Raw genomic sequence first — 14,416 nt, 5'->3', positions numbered from 1 at the left:
GGTTTCGTAATTGTATGGTGAAAAATTGAATTTCCTCCGATAGATCGGATAAAATGTATAGAATTTCTCCGCTTTGATTTGCATGGAGATTAATCCCGGAGGAGGTATATTTAATCCGAGGTCGAAGAATGTCGGTAACGTAGTGGAAAACTTTGATTAACTTAAACGGGGTTCGTTAGTACCTAGTCCACGGAAAAAGATTAGTCGACGATTTGAAAAATCCTTAAGGGATAGCGCTTCGTTATCTGGACGAGTTTATCGGGTACATTGAGACGCGGATGAAGTTTTTTAGGGTATAATTTGACGCACCGTGTCCCAGACTCGGGAAATACGAATGAATTTCACGCTGGCGGAACAGAGGATAGAAAAATACGTGGGGTTCCGGAGGTTCGCGCGATTCCATTCGTCAGGTGTATTATACCTGCAGATCGTCCAGCCTTATACCTAGAATATAACCGTACTTCGGTGACGTAACGCGTTAAGTTTCATATCTCACGGCTACTACGAAACCTTTTTCGTTATTGTTGTTACTCGTCGCTGGAAAATGGGCCATAGAATAACCAACGATTTATTATTATTATTATTACTTATTAGTTTCGCTAGACTTTGGGGTGCGAGGGGGGGAGGAGAAAAATCCTATTCAGTCGCGTTGCAAAACAGGCAGCAAAATTACAGGTAACGCAATGCTCGTACTTCACATTGCTCGGATATGGTGGTAAATTCGCACCAAGTATGGATATGATATTTCTTGGTTTTCTCGTTTGCGTACGAGCGTCCAAACAAGTTAACGATAATCAAGAACTTTGTTAACACTAAAAAATTTTAACGGAAATAGCCGTTGGCTGTCGCGCATTAGCATAAGACGAGTGTACTTTTGAAGAAGCATTTAAACAATACACGTTTCCTGGTTTACTGGCTACTCATCTCGTTAGTGTTGTACTAAAATAGCGTTGCACACATCACGTTGAGCGGTGAGTTACACGGTGTCTAGGTAAATAAATAAACAAATAGATGACAGCTAGATTACAGACATTAGACAACGAGAGAACTACGTTAAGTACCTGTAATCTACATGAAAACGAACAGTTTTGCGCAATCCGTATACCGAGTCTAATTGAACACACACGTGCGTTGATTTTCGTGGGTGCTGAATAGAGGAAAAAAAGAAACAGAAAGAAATCTGTTAGCCGTATCAACACACCCGTCTGGAATAAGTGTGGGGAACGTTTATTCAACACGGTGGTCTTTCAAGTTCAACAAATAAATTAACGCTGAACCAACAACTGGCACGAAATGAATAGGATTTTTTTCGCTTCTCCGTTATTTCCTGAAATTTATCACGCCGATAATGCACCGTTCGTAACGTGGTGTAAAAAGCAACGGGGAGAGAAGGATGTGAAACCAACAGGTGGGAAGGAAAAAAAGGCGGCCCTTAGATTCAAGGTTATATTTCTTTGACGGTGAAATTTTCGATTTCGAAATAATGTCGAACGACGAATCGCGGCGAGTGTAGATATTGAAAATGAGCAGAAATACCTTGAATAAATCCTTGACGAAGCCTCCCTCCGAAGTTCCAAGTATCCAGATAGTTTGAAACTCGTTTGGGAAACCGTTCGGTTACTCGTTGAAAAGTTTATAAGCTTATACTGACCAATGCGAGTAGAAAACTGTCACTCGGCAAAACTCACACCGTTGTTGTTTAGGGAACAAAAACACAAAACAGGCACTAAAATAAATCTATCGCAAGGTGATAGTTCACTGCAATAAAACCAGTTTTATTCGAAGCGGAATCGGCAACGGCACAGATACGTCCCGATATCGTGTTACGTTTTGTATTTTGTAACGTGGACGCAATATCGTTATTAAATTCGACACGATTCAAAACGACGAGAAATTTCAACGAGTAAAACACACGCGTCACAACCGTTTCAAAATAAACTATCGACTAAAGGACACGCGAGCAACATTCGACTGCTGAAAAGCGAATGCGGTACCAGAAGCCTAAGCTGGTTCTCAGCGTTCCCGATCTTCACCGTTTCAGGTTCACCGCCGCGTTCACTCTGAGCTCCAGAGCGCCTCTACTGGAAAATATTCGACGCGTCCTACCCCAGCCTCTGCGTCCCTTACACTGAACGCAGGTGCTCGGCGTATGGAATATCATGTGTAATTTAAGGCAGCAGCGACATCTGCTAGAATATTCCGTCGTTCGTGCAACATCTTATAATTGCATTCACCGAATATGAAATTTTCAGCTCATCGATTCGCTTCGCCGTTGATGGAAATTTTTTAATTTCATTAAATATGAAAAGGAGCGTACACGAGATGATATTCGTCATTTATTTGTTCATTTATTTAATTATTTATTTGTTTCAACTGGAACAGTATTAGTTAAGTAACAATAGATTAGTGTCAACAATTCAATTCATCAGAGCGGTGGCTCGGCCGTGTCAGCCTCCACACCAATAAATATAATAATAATTAATAATAATAATCATAGTAATAATAATAATAGTAGCAATAATAGTAATAATAATAATAATGATAATAAAATAAAATAAATAAAAGGCGAGTAGGTATACATTCATTAAAAGCGAGTTTGGTCTCTCCTTGGTGCGGTTTTTGCCCTGACATAACTTTTTATATTCCCGCGTATGTGGATGATGTTTTTCATAGTACATATTACATATACACTTGTATAGTGTACAATTTTCGATACGTAAATTATATAATTATAGTTATATGTATTTGCAAATTACAATTACAAATTACAGACACAACACACGCTTTGCTCTGTTTTGTCCGACATAATATGGACTAGACATCCCATGTAAACGGATTAAAAGTGCTGCAGAGAATAAAAGGATTGAATCAAAAAATATATGTGTAAATTCGTATGAGACAAAAAAAATAATCTATTTTCGAAATCCGTGCCCTGGTATTTTCGTACAAAAAAGAGAGAGAGAGAGAGAGAGAGAGGAGAGAGAACGTAAACCAACGAGGAATTAAAATAGGTGAATGTAACGGGCTAAAAGACAAATCACAACAAAATGGAAAAAAAATTGATATCAAAAATTCCCAAGTATAGGGAAAATTTTAGAAAAATTGATTTTCACAAGAATTATTTTTTCTTTTCTCTCTGGTTAAAAGATCAAAGCCTGACTATACTTTGACCTATAAATTATGCAAATGACTAGCTATTGTTCTAACACGAAGATAAATAAAATGCGGGGACAAAAATTTACGTTGCTTTCGTTTTCGTGTCGCGGAAGATTCGATCAGTGTGGTGAATAAAGGTAATTATTGCTCGCGTACAATTCGAATAGTTGACTAGAAGAGATGGAAAATCGATTATTTGGAAAAAGGTGGACCGTATACAGAATAACAGACGGAATGATTGAATTTGTGCCAATGCGAAAGATCCTTGATCGACGATTGAACTCGTCTAGTTGAACATTTTATTTTACCGTTCTCGCGAAGATTTATTTTTCTGTTTTTCCCTAATGCACAGGATGCGTGTACGTATGTGTGTGTATGTGTGTGTATGTATGTATGTATATACGTGTCTATTTTCAGTCCAAATAAAGACAGGCTATGATTTTCGCGTACGATACGCGTTGATATCGGTTGAAAAAAAAATTTTCGTTGTTCATCATCAAAAACAGAAAGTGGGAACCGTTGATAAATTGATATGTATACTCATAATAAAATATATTATAATTATTTATGTACAGAATAGGTAAATCGAACGTGCATTTTATCATCATTCATTTGAAGAAAAAGGAAAAAAATGGCATAAACCATATATTTGTTTGTTTTTTTTTGTATGAATTTTTTTTTCATAATTGATCATTTCATGCTAACATTAACTCGAAGAACTTTCAACCGTTTCACCAGGATGTAGTCCAAATCATTGTCACGTATAGGACGGTGGATAAACGGCCTAAGTGAAATTATTGTGCTTGGCTCGCGCTACACATTCCCGAATTATATTAAATCGGGACATAACCCAATAGAGTCATACCTTCGGGATAAAGAAAAAAAAAAAAAAAAAAAAAAAAAACTATATTAAACTTTCCTGTCCAATTTATACATCAAATTGTGCACGCACGCGCCTACCTCTCAGCTTCATAAAATTATTTTCAATCACTATCATCCATTACTCTCTGCTCGCAATAAACAGAAAGATAATTAGTAAAAGAAATTAATCACGATCGAATCAAAATTGATAATAATAACACCATTTGCCAATTATTTTGGCACATTGCGAGGACAGAATAGTTTAGCTCCAGTGAACATTGCTCGGAGTAAAAATAATATTCTAGGAATATTGTAAGATAATGATGATGATGATAGTAATAGTAATAATAATAATAATAATAATAATAATGACGATAATAATAATTAATAGTATTAATAATAATAAGAGATATATATGTATATATATATATGTGTGTGTATGTATATATATAAATATATTACAATTACGATAATAGTAAAGAAAAATAATAAATCGAACAGCAGTAACCAAGTAATTGCTGGCTTTGGATTGCTTGAAAAACAAATAGCCAAAGTCCAAGCAGCTGGTTAGGTACTTTGTACAGGTATTTCATTTCCTCTTAAATATGTTCACAAAATAATATTATACCTTAATAATTATACATCGATTGAATTAATTGGTAAGAAACGTTGATCGATTTAATATGTTTGGTGCATGCTGTCGAGTTTAATCAGCAGCGCCTCTTAGATATTCTTTTCAATTTTCATTTTTTTCTTTTCATTTTTTTTACTTTTTAAGGCCAGTAGGAACGAGGATTTGTCGAAAAGAGTACCTGCTTTAGTATTGAATAGCGCGAGCAGTGGTTTTATTCCCACACAGACGCAATGTAATAGATAATAAGATATTCGTTAAGTTCTTTGCACGAAAATTGAACTGCTGTCGCTGATTATATTTTCTAATTGTCGAAAAACAAGAACCGATAAAAATAAATATTTACTCAATGAAGATAACGCTAAAATAGTATTGCAGTATCGCGATTGTTACGCTAAGTATCTGTTACATTGATCTATGGAAATAGGCTTCACAACTTGACATCACTCCGAGCTGGGGGGCCTGGGCCTGATATACGTATCTCTTATAAATATGTGTCTCCAAAATATTGAATTTTTAATACTTTTTTTTTTCAGCAAGCTTGCTCCATGTAATTGTTCATATAAAATTGTATCCCATGAACCATTGGACCGCACTAGTTACTAGGGCCTTTCAATGCCCGCCAACTCCGTTTCTGATAACAATTCCTGCAGCGCTGCGATAATTTGAGTCGAATCATCTAGTTTGTTTCGGTTAATTTTCCCTAAACCGATATCCACCGCTCCGCTAAAATAAACATAATGTTGTACATGATTTGTTTTGTTGTTCTTTCTTATTTTTGCTTTAATTTTACTTGTGTTATTTTCAGCAACTATAATTTTCAAAAATAGAAGCTGTCGCAAGTAACGATGATTGATTTTATATAGGATAGTTCACTTCTGGTAACAATTCCACTTAATTTCAAGTTCCAATGCAAAGCCTGTCATACTCCCGTTCATCTATTTTCTATTATCTCAATTTGTCATTTTTTTTTTTCACTCGTTTTCATTTTTTATTACGTAAATGCTTACAAATTTCTAAATTGTCCTTCTGGTAAAACGCTGCTAATACAGTCAAAATATCACTTGAGGGGATTCTAATTATTCATTTCATGTACAATTGATAGCATTGTGCTAATAAACGAAGAAACTCAAAAATCAGTTCTGTTTTTTTGTCACTTTTTTTCGTCGTTACATTTTTTTGAAAACTTATAATCAGTGGACAGTTTACCAGAAATAATCCAGAACATTTCGGTAAGATGTGGTAGCAAAATGGGGCGGGCTAGCCCGACAATATCAGGCTGCCCTCAAGGCGGCGGCACTCACAATATCTATTTACAAAAATATACACATGAGCAACTTGCTTTACTTATTCATATACCTTTCCCGATTCTGCTTACATATTAGGTGTGTGTGTATGCATTTTTTTAAATTTATTTATTCGTGTATGTTATGTATGCATGTATTTATGTATATAGTATGTATGTAATGTACTTTTTTTTTCTAGAACCACTACTCCCCATACATTCTAGATAATGTAAGTAATATGTGTTGTTGCGTATTAATTCTAAATCTACACCTCACTTATCTACAAATTGTGTTATTTCATTATCAATAATATTATAATGTTACAATATTATGTTACTTTTATGTGTATATATAATAAACTATATCATTGTTGTATTGTTGCTTTAAATATGCTCAGGTAGCCTGCGTTATTTTTTTTCTACATACGCATTTTTCAAACTCCTGTGGCACTTTATTGTATCTATGCACATTTTACAAAAGCGGACACCTCGGAAAATAGAGATTAAATTATTATTATTATTATTCACGATATCTTTTCTAGTATTCCATCGTGTGGCACTCAGTCCTTTTACTATAATAAGTAACGTATTTTAGTTAATATGGTACAGTACATTGCTATTGCTCGAAGGCATTGATAACTATTATGATTTTTAAACAATCTTTATCGTCCGTACAGGATCTTAAGTTTCATCGTTCCGAGGGTATAGGAATTGACTATATTTGCTAAGTAAGATACCCGGTCCCAACAACGTGATTGTATGATCCTCGTCGCGCGAAATTCATCGCGTACTTCAATTGCTTAAAATTCCAGCACAAATATACATATACCACGATATAGTGTTCAGTTACTTATCTTTTGCAATTTCTTGCCACTTTTTGCGCTCTCTAATACACCCGTGATTATGTCTGCAATTGAACATTTTCGCAAAACTTGCAGAATAAACGTCGAGCACTCCCTGACACCCGTATTTATCCCAACATACGGGATATTTCTAGGCATGTACAAGCTTCCACTGGCTAAATTCAAACCTGCGATCGCAATAAAATGAACGGGATCTATCTTTCACACCTTATATACTCTTCAATTCATGGGAATATGCAAAAAATACAAAACGGAGCTGACGTTTGCTGTTGACAGCTGCCAGATAAGTATTGATTATTGCGCGACCCTTCATTCAAGATCTGAAAAAAGAGCCGTTCTTGGTGCATATTACTAGTTTGATAACGTGGGACGTTAATTTTACATTGCAGATTCAAATGGCAGGCAAACAATAGTAGTAGATTTTCTGAAAATCTAGGTAATCCGATATGTCGTTTGTTTCACAACCAATTTCTCAATTGCATCAGTCGTAACGTGTCACTTGACAGTTATACTTTACATAAAAACAGCGAGTTCATCCAACAAATAGGAGAAGTTCGTGGGCCGTACCTGTCTTAGGTTGGATTTGATAACACTAATTTTATAACTAAAAACCATATAAAACAAACGATTTTTTTTCCTTTACCCAACGCCCACATTATCTATACCAATTTTCGAAAACGCGACGTTTTTAGCCATGGATAGATGAGTAAAATACCTAGTCTCCTGTGTCGGTGCATTTCCCTTCTCACTATGTGAGCATAGTGGGATATGTAGCCATGTTGTGGGGAAGAGCAGTCACGTAATTTGGGGTGGGTGGTCGGGGGCTGTGCCACTGGGGTCAGAGAGCACGAAGTTTCTTTATTCCTGCCTGTACGTAACGCACCAAGTCACGCAGAGAACTTTTCAAAGTCAAAGGACCTCTTTGCTCGTCGAGCTCGATGAAAAAATCTGTAACACAGGGAAGAGTCTCATTAGATGAAAATTCCATGACGCATCGATAACCTGGCTCAAACCGCAAAATCGTTATGGAGTAGTGACCAAAAGTCATTTTAGCTTACCTCTATGTTTATCAGTAACCAAGGAATTTGCTTGATCCCATAGTTCATGACAATTCATTAACAGACCGAAGTAGTGATGCTGCTTCTGCATGGCATTATGAACACCAAGAGGCACACTGACGTAGGGAGCACCTTGGGCTTGTCCGGAGACTGCACCCCTGTTGGCTAGTTCTCCACTGCTGTAACCTGAGCTCTGACTTCCAACTGAACCGACTGAACCAGCAGGAGACGGAGTTGGAGACAACGGGGAAGGCGTGCCTTGACCTTCGGGTTGTACTAATGTAGGTTGTGCTGGCTGGAATGGGAGATTAAAAATAAATCATTTAGATTCAAATGAGATAGTATTCCCAAAATAGTTGCAGTCCACACCCTTTGGAGTAGAAATATATTTGATGCATAGTATGTATGTACCTTTTGAAGGTAGTCTTCTAGTATCTTTTGGTGTTCCTGGACCTCGTGTTTACGGATCTTGAATAACTTGTAGTATAAAAGAGACTGGCACCATAGGCTGTAATTAGATAGTTTATAATCAGTATGGAGTCTTTCTGAGATTGGTCAGCAATTGATCAAAAGTGACTTTTCGTTACCTCAAAACAGCCAGTTTGTTATGGATACTGCTCTCAGGAGAGTTGTTCTGTTGGCTCTTAAACTTGGAAGAAATATACCTAAAATCCAGATAAAATTACTTAAAATTAATGAATGTTCAACTAGTTCGTTACAAGAACATCGCCAGATTACTGACATCAGAAAATGTTGGGATCGTTTTGGAATTGCTGAACTTACTTTATTAGGCAAAGGGTGTCCTTGTACATGGTATATGCGGCTCGTTCAGTAAGAGGGTCTGATTCCATTGCATGGCCAGTAAGTAAGAAGTATAATACAGCCTCCAAGTATTGCATGCATTGCGCAGTCAGCTCGCATTCTTCATCTGCGCTGTGCTTTAGTCGCTTTGCTTCTGTCAGGTACTGATTCTGGTCCCTACGAACAAAAATTAAACCGTTCGTACAATCGCCCGCGTACAAACGCAAGCCAAAAATCTATTTATAAAGAATACTTCAGCAATTGTTTTGGCTGAAGTGACTAATCCTAATTGATATAAATAGTCCCAACTGTGTATCTTGTAATTGTAATGTGGGTAAATCATTACGTGAGTAGGAGAAAAAAATAATGATCGATGGATAAGGTGCACTCATGGTGCACTAGATATTTGGCCGGTTGAAGAAAGTGGGGTAAAAAAATATTCATACCTATCCTGATCCTCCAAAACATCGTTTTGAGGCTGGAAGTAAGAATAGTAGACACGTTGGGGTGGTGGTGGAGGAGGCAGCAGGCTACTATCTGCCCTTTCTTCCCGTTCGTGATTAGTTGGCTGCGCGTCACACTGCTGTATCGAGTAAAAATTTCATGAACATGACGAATAATTCCAGGAGAAAGCAGAGGGGTCTAAAAATTTTGGATGAGGATTATCATTCGTTGCTTTACCTGACTCGATGAGGGTCTGGGTGTAGCACACTGATTCTCGGTGTGCTTTCGTTTCCTCTTCTTCTTCTCCTTGTGTTCAGAGCTTTTAGCCTTAGAGTCTACGGAACAAACAGTACTCAAACTAGAAACTGAACTGCAACTAGTATTACGTTTCCTTTTTGGTGCACTTCCACCACTTCCACTCGCGCTACTATTATTAGCACAACCACTATTACTCGTGTTCGGCGGCGCACTGTTACTTTTACTCTCTAAAACTGATTCAACTTTTACGCGAGTTTGTTTCGCACCACTTTCAGATTTCACGGGAGCATCACTACATGTCCTTGTATCAGCGGGGGGTGTATCGACGATTTCCCCTTCCTCGGGGGTAGGGGGTCGCGGCGGAGGGAGACAATTTGTCAGCCTGGACACTGGCCTGGTATCAGGGAGTTCGGTGCGTTGTCTGACTTCTTGTCCACGGGAAGGCTGCGGAACGTGTGAAAGTCTCGTCAGGGCTATACGACACATAAGGCTGGGGGTACCGTTGTTATGATAAGTCAACGGTGGTAAGGACATTTGCGAAGATGGTCTTTTGTAAGGACTCTCTCCTCCAGTGGGGGTGGTCGCTGAAGTGTACTCTTCGACGTAAATCCCACACTTTCCTCCTCCTTTTCCACCTTTTCCCCCCTTGCCGCCGCCTTTACCGCCGACTTTGGAAGTAGAGAATAGTTTCCTCAGAGTATCGCTTTTCTTCTTATCCTGTACGTTTCCTCGCTCCTCTTGTAATTTCGGGGCGGGACTTATGTCGCTGTCCGAATTATCGGGAGAGCAAGTCCGAGTGGGTGGTGCTCTTGGTCTTGGGGGAACTCTGGCGACCTTGACTTGGCGCACTTCCGTTTCGCTGTCGGAATCATCCTGACATGCCGCTGCATTGGATATCCGCGTACGTTGTCCCCTCGGCTTTGTTTTAGTAGGTGTCTTCTTCTTCTCCAGTTTCTTTGGCGATTTGGAAAGTCTATTTCTCTTTATCGAACCCTCTCTATCACTGGGTCTCTTTTTGATCGAAGATCTACGCCACGAACTATGGTCCTCGGAGTCGCTACCCTTGTTTGGAGCTCTTTCGTCCTCGCTAGATGACACGCTGAGCCTTTGCCTACGTTTTTCAACTATGGGAATGGGGGAGGCGGCGGGTCTTGGAGGACTGAGGTGATCGCTATCGGAATCACTCGAACCTCCTCGCGACCTTGCGTTACTCGCGTCGTCGCTGGTCGAGACCGTAGCTTTGGAAATTGGTATTTTCTTCGCAGGTACTAAGCGTGGTCTTCCTCGTTTATTTTTGTTACCTTCGTTGTCGGAGGCTTGGTGAGCCTTGGGGCTTTTGGTCGTCTTACGAGGGCGTCCCCTTCTTTGCTGCGGCTTGGTTTTTTCAGGCTGCAACGATCTAGTTTCCTGAATAACGGGCTTCTTCTCCGGTTCAGAATGGTGATCGCTGTCGCTCAGCGAACTAAGCAAGGTCGTATGACCTTTGTTCAGCGCTTCGTTCAATTGCCAATCACTTCCGGAGTCGTTACGAGTTCTCGTAATACCCGCGGCCGTGTTTGGAGAACCATCTCGTCTCGCGCCATCCTGGAATTTATGGAAAAAAAAGAACATTGAAGTTCGCTCAAAACTAACTAGATAATAAATTAGTGTCGTGCATAGAAGGAAAGTTTGACCCACCTGCAGAGGCTTAGTTTCCTGATTGTGCTCCCCATTTTGTACAGGGTTTTTGTTGAAGAACGAACCAAGATTCCATCGCGGTTTCGCCTCCTCGACCGCCGGTGGTGGTTCTTCGACATTTGGTCTCGGTGATACAGACGGCGGTGTAGAAGGGCCTATATCCGGTGGTCGAACTCTCTCCTCGTCGGTTTCGTCGCTGCTATCTGTCCCACTGTCTGTACCAGAGCCCGAACTCGAACTCGTACTCGGAGAACTAGGGGGTGCTTGTCCCAGGGGGCTGGGAGGCCTTTGCAATATCGGACTCGTCGATTGCTTTCTCGGAGGGCTCGCGGGAGGTGGAGACAGCGGTCGTTGAGGTACGATCTGATTCGATGGCGACATTTGACTCGGCGGACTCGGTGGTCTCGAAGGTGGCAGAGACAGAGGTGACTTGTCAAGGGGTGACATTGGCGCCAAGGGTGCGGGTGTCATTGCTGGTAGCAAACTAGAATTTTACCCAAAAACATGTTTCTTATCGATACTATTCCTTTTTGCAATCAAGTATTAATGGGATGAACGGAAATAAGGTATTTCTCATCATGCGTCGAATGCTTTGTATAATTGAGAACAACCCAGATACATCCATTTCGATTATACGTTGAACGTGTATCATTCCATGAGAGTAGGTGAGCTTGAAAACCGTTCGACATAAGTAGATAAATTATGCACTGCGGTGTTAAGAAGAGCCGGACCGGTGAACGGGTGTATTATACAATTATACGTATCAACGTGACATCTGACATCAGAGTTTTTTTATCACACGAATATACGCTTATATGCGCGAACGAACAGAAGCCGCGTGTATTCAGTCCATTTAATTATGACACGCGACGAAAGTTATTTATTATCAGTCGTTACTCACATGAAAAATCACCCTTATTCAATCGCTTTTATCTATACTTCATCGCTCGATATATCGCACACGCCATGAAAAGTAAAATAAACTGGTTCGAGGAACGGGAAGATTAATAATCCCCACTTTGCAGTCGGGTTGCCAGCTTCGTTAAGAGTGAATAATATAAGTTTCGTTTCCAATTTGAATATGGTAAATAGGACGAAAAGATCCGCCAAAAATTGATCATTCGGAAGCAGATTTCCGAGGCAGAAACGATGCAACGAAATTAGTTCACGTGTACAGTATTCTGGTTTCGATTTTGAACTGTTTTACAGGCGGTAACAGTACGATCGCGTCGAACGAGAGTCCAACAGGTTACGGGTGAATTGTCGGAGGGTTACGACGCACGTTGGTAATAATTACGTCATGGCGTCGGGACGCCGGTCGTCGTTTCGCGACAGATGTGCCTCGCAAAATGGGGTTGCAACCGATGGTCGTTGCGCGTTTCGACTATTATTACGATCGTTCATTGTACGTATCATGTAGAATATTTGACGGTGGTATAAATTTAACTTTTGCGTTAACAAGCTCGGTCGATATAAATAAAGTTATCGTAACAACTCTCTTATATGTTCCAGATATTGAGCGCTCTCCGACGTAATCGGCGATTATCTGGATTTGAATTTACAAACGAAATTTGTATTTCCGTCACTGAGAAGAAAATTCAAAACGAAATGTAAGTGCGCTTATAAAATTTCGTTCGAATCGAATCATCGTCGTAATCGACCCGGAGGCTGAGGAGGGCGTTGGAAATTTTTCCAAACGCTCCGGACCCCGCAAACAAAAAAAATGAAAGAACATTTTGCACCGCGTCTTTGTCGTAAAAAAGTTGCGAGCCCATAAAACGCGGACTAAGTACGTATGTACACAAACGTATATTACCATCGGGCAAGGCGGTTGAGTTTGCGCAACTCATCGTGGCCACTAGTGGGTCACATGGCGTTGATAGGGGGCTGACTATATTTAGATCGAACAAAAATGGTACGACTTTGTGCGTGCCTCTGGCTCGTGTGCATACGGGATACGTACGTATGTACGTACATTCATGTTTACGCATCTATGTACAAATGTACACAAACGTAAGCGCGTGTGCGTATTTACATACCGAGTCGCACATAAGAGAGACACACGCCCAAGTGCGTAATATCATAATAATCCGATACGTGCGTCGGGCTGTAGAGTTTAATTTACATACGGTCGTGATACACCACAAATTTCCGTGACTGTGCATCTCACGATATCGCATACACGCGCACGCACGCACGCACACACTCCGTTTGTTACGCACAACGGAAGTTCGACTCGCATGATATTGAGGAGGATGTGCAGAAAGTTCTCGCTATGTATATATTTACATGGTTATATTTTTATGAGGTGCATCATACTCACTCGACTGGAAGATTCGTAATCGGACTTCTACTGTCTCTTGTCGTCCGCGAAGAGCCCTGATAAAAAAGATTGAGAAATTTTTTATGCCGGTATTTCAAACGGTCGTAGTTTTGACGCGAGATATTTTTCGCCATATACATACCTTATTTCCCTCATCTTCGCTGTCTTCCGAAAGGATCAGATCATGGACCACCAGATCTCTGTAACAGAGGAGAAAAAAAAACGAACGATTAGAAAACACGTCGAAGGACAGAAGAACTTCGTCGCGATGCACGCTGTCGAAAAAAATCAAATCTCGACAAAAGAAATCTCGATCCGACTATGGAAGAGCGTGTTGAGAAAGCGAAATTGTCTAATGCGTATTCGTATACCTTATAAACACTTGGAGAGCGAAGAAAAAGAACGAAAGAAGTAACGGAGCAAAAAACAAAAAAAAAAAGGAAGGAAAAGATTTCTTGTCGAGCGTTGGAAAAACGACATTCGTCGAGGGTCGTTATCACTTATTTTCAATGCTAATCAGCGTCGCCGAATGCATACAACGTAGTTTGCCAATTCCGAACAGCAAATACCTTTACCCATATCGGTAGCGTATACTAAAAATGTCTCGAATAATCAAGACGACAAATATCATAGGATCGAATAAGTATACACGATCGTGAAACGCATCTCTACGAAATAATTTTCAATTCGTCGTTCATTCGATCATTCGTCATCTTTCTTTTCGTCTATTTTCGTCACCGAGACACCGATGACAAATATTTCCGTTCACAACACCGTGATATCCTCAGCGGAGTTTGAACTCCGTTACCAAGATTGAATCCTCCCCCGAAGGATTACTGACCGTTTCGAGTCGCGACATAAGTCGGGGCTACGTGTCTCTGCGGATGTTTAACCGAATAAAAAGAATCCGTGTAAAGTGGCGCGAACGCCGAAACTACACGGAGTAACACAGGGGTGGGCCATCGGGTTCGCGAGATGAAAAAGGATGAGTAAAGAAGGACGTTCGCAGGATCGGCGCGATATCGCGAACGGGTACGACGGAGTAAACGTCGCAAAAGG

At 40.1% G+C, this 14,416-nt stretch overlaps 2 protein-coding genes across 5 annotated transcripts in view; both read right to left on the bottom strand.

The window, feature by feature from the left end:
* LOC105684532 overlaps nucleotides 1–2,118 on the bottom strand; it is a 66,212-nt gene extending 64,094 nt beyond the window's left edge. The window contains exon 1 of the mRNA XM_048655388.1: nucleotides 1,537–2,118. The gene's annotated coding sequence lies outside the window, so the exon portion shown is untranslated. The remainder of the gene's footprint in view (nucleotides 1–1,536) is intronic.
* Nucleotides 2,119–2,328: 210 nt separating this feature from the next.
* The window catches only part of LOC105683349 (AF4/FMR2 family member lilli), a 157,054-nt gene continuing 144,966 nt past the window's right edge, over nucleotides 2,329–14,416 (bottom strand). For all 4 annotated transcript variants that reach the window (XM_048655383.1, XM_048655384.1, XM_048655385.1 and 1 more), the window contains 10 exons: nucleotides 13,500–13,557; nucleotides 13,358–13,413; nucleotides 11,035–11,518; nucleotides 9,337–10,941; nucleotides 9,102–9,238; nucleotides 8,638–8,832; nucleotides 8,442–8,519; nucleotides 8,266–8,362; nucleotides 7,855–8,149; nucleotides 2,329–7,744 (listed from right to left, as the gene is read on the bottom strand). In XM_048655383.1, the coding sequence (XP_048511340.1) occupies nucleotides 7,635–7,744; nucleotides 7,855–8,149; nucleotides 8,266–8,362; nucleotides 8,442–8,519; nucleotides 8,638–8,832; nucleotides 9,102–9,238; nucleotides 9,337–10,941; nucleotides 11,035–11,518; nucleotides 13,358–13,413; nucleotides 13,500–13,557 (3,115 nt within the window). In that variant the 3' untranslated portion in view covers nucleotides 2,329–7,634. The remainder of the gene's footprint in view (nucleotides 7,745–7,854; nucleotides 8,150–8,265; nucleotides 8,363–8,441; nucleotides 8,520–8,637; nucleotides 8,833–9,101; nucleotides 9,239–9,336; nucleotides 10,942–11,034; nucleotides 11,519–13,357; nucleotides 13,414–13,499; nucleotides 13,558–14,416) is intronic.

Source organism: Athalia rosae, chromosome 5, assembly GCF_917208135.1.
Source record: "Athalia rosae chromosome 5, iyAthRosa1.1, whole genome shotgun sequence".
Classification (NCBI taxonomy): Eukaryota; Metazoa; Arthropoda; class Insecta; order Hymenoptera; family Athaliidae; genus Athalia; species Athalia rosae.
This window is presented reverse-complemented; position numbering and strand designations above follow the sequence as displayed.